This window comes from Sebastes fasciatus, chromosome 23, assembly GCF_043250625.1.
Source record: "Sebastes fasciatus isolate fSebFas1 chromosome 23, fSebFas1.pri, whole genome shotgun sequence".
NCBI classification, from domain to species: domain Eukaryota; kingdom Metazoa; phylum Chordata; class Actinopteri; order Perciformes; family Sebastidae; genus Sebastes; species Sebastes fasciatus.
Genome location: NC_133817.1, coordinates 313870 through 320862, shown reverse-complemented (window position 1 = coordinate 320862; position 6993 = coordinate 313870). Strand labels below are relative to the sequence as shown.

General features: G+C 43.3%; 1 protein-coding gene and 1 long non-coding RNA gene across 2 annotated transcripts in view; both read left to right on the top strand.

The window, feature by feature from the left end:
* Nucleotides 1–3692: 3692 nt before the first annotated feature.
* Nucleotides 3693–6993, top strand: part of tmtc1 (transmembrane O-mannosyltransferase targeting cadherins 1) — a 13743-nt gene continuing 10442 nt past the window's right edge. Inside the window, 2 exon segments of the mRNA XM_074626427.1 lie at nucleotides 3693–4084; nucleotides 6452–6662. Of these exon segments, the coding sequence (XP_074482528.1) occupies nucleotides 3780–4084; nucleotides 6452–6662 (516 nt within the window). The 5' untranslated portion in view covers nucleotides 3693–3779.
* On the top strand, nucleotides 4093–4822 carry LOC141762016 (uncharacterized). Its single transcript, XR_012592692.1, has 2 exons — nucleotides 4093–4682; nucleotides 4763–4822. It is a non-coding gene; the product is annotated as an uncharacterized LOC141762016 (long non-coding RNA).

Here is a 6993-nt window from a genome sequence, read left to right as displayed (position 1 = left end):
ATCCTGCTCCATCGTGCTCCATCCTGCTCCCTCGTGCTCCATCGTGCTCCATCCTGCTCCATCCTGCTCCATCCTGCTCCCTCGTGCTCCATCGTGCTCCATCGTGCTCCATCCTGCTCCCTCGTGCTCCATGGTGCTCCATCGTGCTCCATCCTACTCCCTCGTGCTCCATCCTGCTCCATCGTGCTCCATCCTGCTCCATCCTGCTCCATCGTGCTCCATTCTGCTCCCTCGTGCTCCATCCTGCTCCCTCGTGCTCCATGGTGCTCCATCGTGCTCCATCCTACTCCCTCGTGCTCCATCCTGCTCCCTCGTGCTCCATTGTGCTCCATCGTGCTCCATCGTGCTCCATCCTGCTCCCTCGTGCTCCATGGTGCTCCATCGTGCTCCATCCTGCTCCATCAGGCTCCATGGTGCTCCATGGTGCTCCATCCTGCTCCATCATGCTCCATAGTGCTCCATCATGCTGCTCCATCATGGTGCTCCATCCTGCTCCATAGTGCTCCATCATGCTCCATCCTGCTCCATCATGCTCCTCCTGCAGTTTCCTCCGAGCTTCATTGATTTTCTGCAGCTGATCTGAGAGGCAGCGTCCTACTGCGCATGCGTCAGGAGGCGGGTTCTCGGTGCTGATGCTGCGTTCAGGACTCCACAGAAAGTCGTTTATTCCAGAGTTCTGTTCTGGCTCATATTCATACAGTAACATTATAGGCTGCTACTAACATCTCATTATTCCCACATAGACTCTGAGGGTCATATCATAACTAGACTTCATATCTAATACCAGAGTATTTAGATGAGTTTCATTAGGTTGTTTCTGCACACAGACAGCAGGTTGATTCTCCTCCAGAATAATGTTTTGCAGTTATTTATTCTAACTATGAGAAGTAACTTATTTAATGATAAAATTGCTTTTATGTCAATATGCTATTATTAACACTTCTCATCTCTCGGCTGACATCCACAGAGAGAGATCAGTGTGTTAATGTAGTCTACCAACATTCATCAGGTCTCTATCTCTAACAGAAGAAGGAAAGGAAAGATACTGTTTTTCCTGGACTTCTTTTTTTTCCACAAAGAGGAAGACCATGAGAAGCGACTGAAAGCTGACAAGCCGAGTGGACATTGAGTTAATATGTTTTTCTTGTCAAACAACTGTTTTCACATATAATTTAGTATTTTAAGACACAAAGGAAATGGACTGTACAATAAGATCAGATATTCCTTTATTAGCCCCACAGCGGGGGAAACAAGAAGCAAGATACAACTCAGTAAAACTAGACAGACAGAAAATATGAACAATTCAATAGAAGGAAATATAAAAACAGTAATATAAGCAAGGGGAAATATTAAAGAATAGGAACAATATAAACTATTGACAATAAACAGACTATTAACACTATTGCACAATTATTGTGCAATAGTGTTAATAATAAATAACGTTTAGAATACGTTAACCAATGCATATGTTCAATAAAACAAATTATGTTAAATAACCTAAATGAAATAGAATACAGTAAAGTAATGAAATAGAACACAGTAAAGTAATGAAATAGAATACAGTAAAGTAATGAAATAGAACACAGTAAAGTAATGAAATAGAATACAGTAAAGTAATGAAATAGAATACAGTAAAGTAATGAAATAGAACACAGTAAAGTAATGAAATAGAATACAGTAAAGTAATGAAATAGAACACAGTAAAGTAATGAAATAGAATACAGTAAAGTAATGAAATAGAATACAGTAAAGTAATGAAATAGAATACAGTAAAGTAATGAAATAGAATACAGTAAAGTAATGAAATAGAATACAGTAAAGTAATGAAATAGAATACAGTAAAGTAATGAAATAGAACACAGTAAAGTAATGAAATAGAACACAGTAAAGTAATGAAATAGAATACAGTAAAGTAATGAAATAGAACACAGTAAAGTAATGAAATAGAACACAGTAAAGTAATGAAATAGAACACAGTAAAGTAATGAAATAGAACACAGTAAAGTAATGAAATAGAACACAGTAAAGTAATGAAATAGAACACAGTAAAGTAATGAAATAGAACACAGTAAAGTAATGAAATAGAACACAGTAAAGTAATGAAATAGAATACAGTAAAGTAATGAAATAGAATACAGTAAAGTAATGAAATAGAACACAGTAAAGTAATGAAATAGAATACAGTAAAGTAATGAAATAGAACACAGTAAAGTAATGAAATAGAATACAGTAAAGTAATGAAATAGAACACAGTAAAGTAATGAAATAGAATACAGTAAAGTAATGAAATAGAACACAGTAAAGTAATGAAATAGAATACAGTAAAGTAATGAAATAGAATACAGTAAAGTAATGAAATAGAACACAGTAAAGTAATGAAATAGAACACAGTAAAGTAATGAAATAGAACACAGTAAAGTAATGAAATAGAACACAGTAAAGTAATGAAATAGAACACAGTAAAGTAATGAAATAGAATACAGTAAAGTAATGAAATAGAATACAGTAAAGTAATGAAATAGAATACAGTAAAGTAATGAAATAGAACACAGTAAAGTAATGAAATAGAACACAGTAAAGTAATGAAATAGAACACAGTAAAGTAATGAAATAGAACACAGTAAAGTAATGAAATAGAACACAGTAAAGTAATGAAATAGAATACAGTAAAGTAATGAAATAGAATACAGTAAAGTAATGAAATAGAACACAGTAAAGTAATGAAATAGAATACAGTAAAGTAATGAAATAGAACACAGTAAAGTAATGAAATAGAACACAGTAAAGACAAATATGCAGTTTTCTATGAGATGAGAAACTACTAAGAAGTTTCATAAATGTTTCTTGTGTATTAACCTTATATTATATATATATTATCTGATTTATGATAATATTGTTATATATAATAAATACCCCTCCAATCTTCATAATCTTTATTTGTTGCAAAAACGATTTGTAAGATCAGCACCTTTGTGAAACTCTGAGGAGGCTTCTGCTCCTCCGTTCAGGAAACTGAACATCCTTCAGTTTATGACATCAATATTCCTGTTCTGTGTTTATATATAAATATATGTTCTTCTCTAACATCATCGTTTAGCAACTTCTTTAAATCTAATTCTCAGATTCATTCCCATAATACCAGACAGGTTAATCATCTTCACCAGAACAAACAGGACACGACCAGTCCTCCCTCAGATATCCTGATATCCACCAGAATACCCATTCTGTTATCAGCAGCTCGTTGTCCTCAGAACATCACATCTAATTCAGGATGTCTCATTATGTGTTGATATGTTCACATATATTGTATCTTTCTCTGATCTGTTTTTTAATGTATTTCATTGTTTTTGACTGTTTGGTTTGTTTTTCTGCACATTTTGTGTACTTCTTGTTGTTGTTTAACTTTAGTTGTATTTTCTAGATGATGTTAGTTTAGATCTTTTCTTCCTTTTTTAGTTATTGTGTTTTTTTCTCCTGGGGGGGGGGGCTTCTTGACCTCTCCTCACACATTTCATGTTTGTTTTTTTTTATTTCATTGATTGGATTTTGTGCAGTTTTATATACAGTACGTGCAAATAAATTAAAAATTAAAAATTAAAAAATTAAAAAAACTGAAGAATGACACTCGTGATTCCGACGTTCTCCGTCGGTCCCTGAATGCAGCACTTTGCAGCCTGTCCTCACTCAGCTGCTTCCTACTGATACATACCAGACATGTCCCCGGCTGTCCTCTCTGTCCTCTCCTCCGTCCCCCTGCAGATGGAGCAGCCCGGTTGGACATGAGAGTCCGGCAGCAGCCCCGGGTCCCGGTCCCGGTCCGGGTCCCGGTCCCGGTCCTGGTCCGGATCGAGGCCGTGCGTGCTGCGGGGCGATACTTCGTGCTCGTGTTGCTGTGCGCGCTCTGCTACAGTAACTCTGTGCGCGGGGAGTTAGTGCACGACGACGTCTGGGCGATCATCAACAACCCGGACGTCCGACCCGGATCCAGCATCTCCAACATCTTCAGAGACGACTTCTGGGGGAAGAGGATGGAGGACAACACGAGCCACAAGTCCTACCGACCGCTCAGCATCCTCACCTTCAGGTAACAAGTCCTACAGACACCTGAGCATCCTCACCTTCAGGTAGGACTACCTAAACACACCTGAGCATCCTCACCTTCAGGTAGGACTACCTAAACACACCTGAGCATTCTCACCTTCAGGTAACAAGTCCTACAGACCGCTCAGCATCCTGACCTTCAGGTAGGACCTCCTACAGACACCTGAGCATCCTCACCTTCAGGTAGGACCTCCTACAGACACCTGAGCATCCTCACCTTCAGGTAGGAGACCTCTCAGCATCCTCACCTTCAGGTAACACACCTCACCTTCAGGTAACAAGTCCTACCGACCTCTCAGCATCCTCACCTTCAGGTAACAAGTCCTACCGACCTCTCTGCATCCTCACCTTCAGGTAACAAGTCCTACCGACCTCTCTGCATCCTCACCTTCAGGTAGGAGACCTCACCTTCAGGTAACAAGTCATACCGACCTCTCAGCATCCTCACCTTCAGGTAGGAGACCTCACCTTCAGGTAACAAGTCCTACCGACCTCTCTGCATCCTCACCTTCAGGTAACAAGTCATACCGACCTCTCTGCATCCTCACCTTCAGGTAGGAGACCTCACCTTCAGGTAACAAGTCCTACCGACCTCTCTGCATCCTCACCTTCAGGTAACAAGTCCTACCGACCTCTCTGCATCCTCACCTTCAGGTAGGAGACCTCACCTTCAGGTAACAAGTCATACCGACCTCTCAGCATCCTCACCTTCAGGTAACAAGTCCTACCGACCTCTCAGCATCCTCACCTTCAGGTAGGAGACCTCACCTTCAGGTAACAAGTCCTACCGACCCCTCAGCATCCTCACCTTCAGGTAGGACTACCTACAGACACTTGAGCATCCTCATCTTCAGGTAGGACTACCTACAGACCGCTCAGCATCCTCACCTTCAGGTAACAAGTCCTACCGACCGCTCAGCATCCTCACCTTCAGGTAACAAGTCCTACCGACCGCTCAGCATCCTCACCTTCAGGTAACAAGTCCTACCGACCGCTCAGCATCCTCACCTTCAGGTAGGACTAAAGAGTACCAGGGAGGACTAGGGAGGACTAGGAAGGACTAGAGAGGACTAGGGGAGGACTAGGAGCACTAGGGAGGACTAGGGGAGGACTAGGAAGGACTAGAGAGGACTAGGGGAGGACTAGGAGCACTAGGGAGGACTAGGGGAGGACTAGGGAGGACTAGGAGCACTAGGGAGGACTAGGAGGACTAGGGAGATCTAGGGGAGGACTAGGAGGACTAGGGGAGGACTAGGAGAGGACTAGGAGGACTAGGGAGATCTAGGGGAGGACTATGAGGACTAGGGGAGGACTAGGAGAGGACTAGGAGGACTAGGGAGATCTAGGGGAGGACTATGAGGACTAGGGGAGGACTAGGAGAGGACTAGGAGGACTAGGGAGATCTAGGGGAGGACTATGAGGACTAGGAGAGGACTAGGAGGACTAGGGAGATCTAGGGGAGGACTATGAGGACTAGGGGAGGACTAGGAGAGGACTAGGAGGACTAGGGAGATCTAGGGGAGGACTAGGAGGACTAGGAGGACTAGGAGAGGACTAGGAGGACTAGGGAGATCTAGGGGAGGACTATGAGGACTAGGGGAGGACTAGGAGAGGACTAGGAGGACTAGGGAGATCTAGGGGAGGACTAGGAGGACTAGGAGGACTAGGAGAGGACTAGGAGGACTAGGGAGATCTAGGGGAGGACTATGAGGACTAGGAGAGGACTAGGAGGACTAGGGAGATCTAGGGGAGGACTATGAGGACTAGGGGAGGACTAGGAGAGGACTAGGAGGACTAGGGAGATCTAGGGGAGGACTACAGTATCAGGCTGTAGACATAGATCTATAACTATTCTAGAACAGTGAGTGTGAGCAGAGAGCAGCTGGTCTGATGTGACTTCAGCTTTCAGGATTGAAGCCATCCAGATGTTCCAGAGGCAGACATGTAAACAGGGTTCATGTGGGACTTGTTGCAGCTGTGGAGGACTGATGTTAGTGCAGCTGGAGGAGCTCAGTGATGGTCAGGATGTCTGTTTCTATGAGCTGAGCTCCAGGAGGGTTAGGAGGGTCTGCTGGCTCATCCAGGGTGTAGAAGGTGTTGAACCAGCGTTAACCCACAGCGGTGTCTATATACTGTATTCTACTGTATAGAGCAGGTCCAACCTTTATTCTCTTTATCTGGTCGGTTTACGGGAAACTCTGTCTGTACTGATTTATCCATCAGTCTGAATGAGTTTTAGTCCCGTCTGATAACTTTCACACATCTCCTCCCCAGTGCTGAATATATATATCTATATCTATAGATACATATATAGATATATCTATAATGTTAGTGTGTGTGTGTCCGTCAGGTTGAACATCCAGCTGGGCGGTCTGACTCCTCTCTACTTCCACCTGGTCAACGTGTGTCTGCACTGTGCTGTTACCTGCCTGCTGCTGCACACCTGTGAACACTTTGTGTTTAAAGACTCACACCTGGCCTTCGTCACGGCCCTCCTCTTCGCCGTGCACCCCGTGCACACCGAGGCCGTGAGTACATCACACACACACACACATTTCCTCTCATCCTCCTGATAGAGGAGGGGGGGGGGGCACGTTGGGCACATTTTGGAAGTTGTGTAAAAAAGCAGCCGAGGAAGACGAATAAATTATTACCCCCCCCTTCCATTGAGTTAGAGAGAAGAAGGAGAAATGCATGAGATATAGGGAGGATGGTGATGAAAGGAAATAAGGAAATGAGAGGAAGGGAGGGAGGGAGGGAAGGAGAGAGAGAGAGAGAGAGAGAAAGAGAGAGAGAGAGAGAGAGAGAGAGAACACAGAGTGAGAGCAGGAAGCGTGAAGGCAGTCTCAGAGTTTCATTTCCCTGCTCATCTCTCAACATGTCAGTCACACT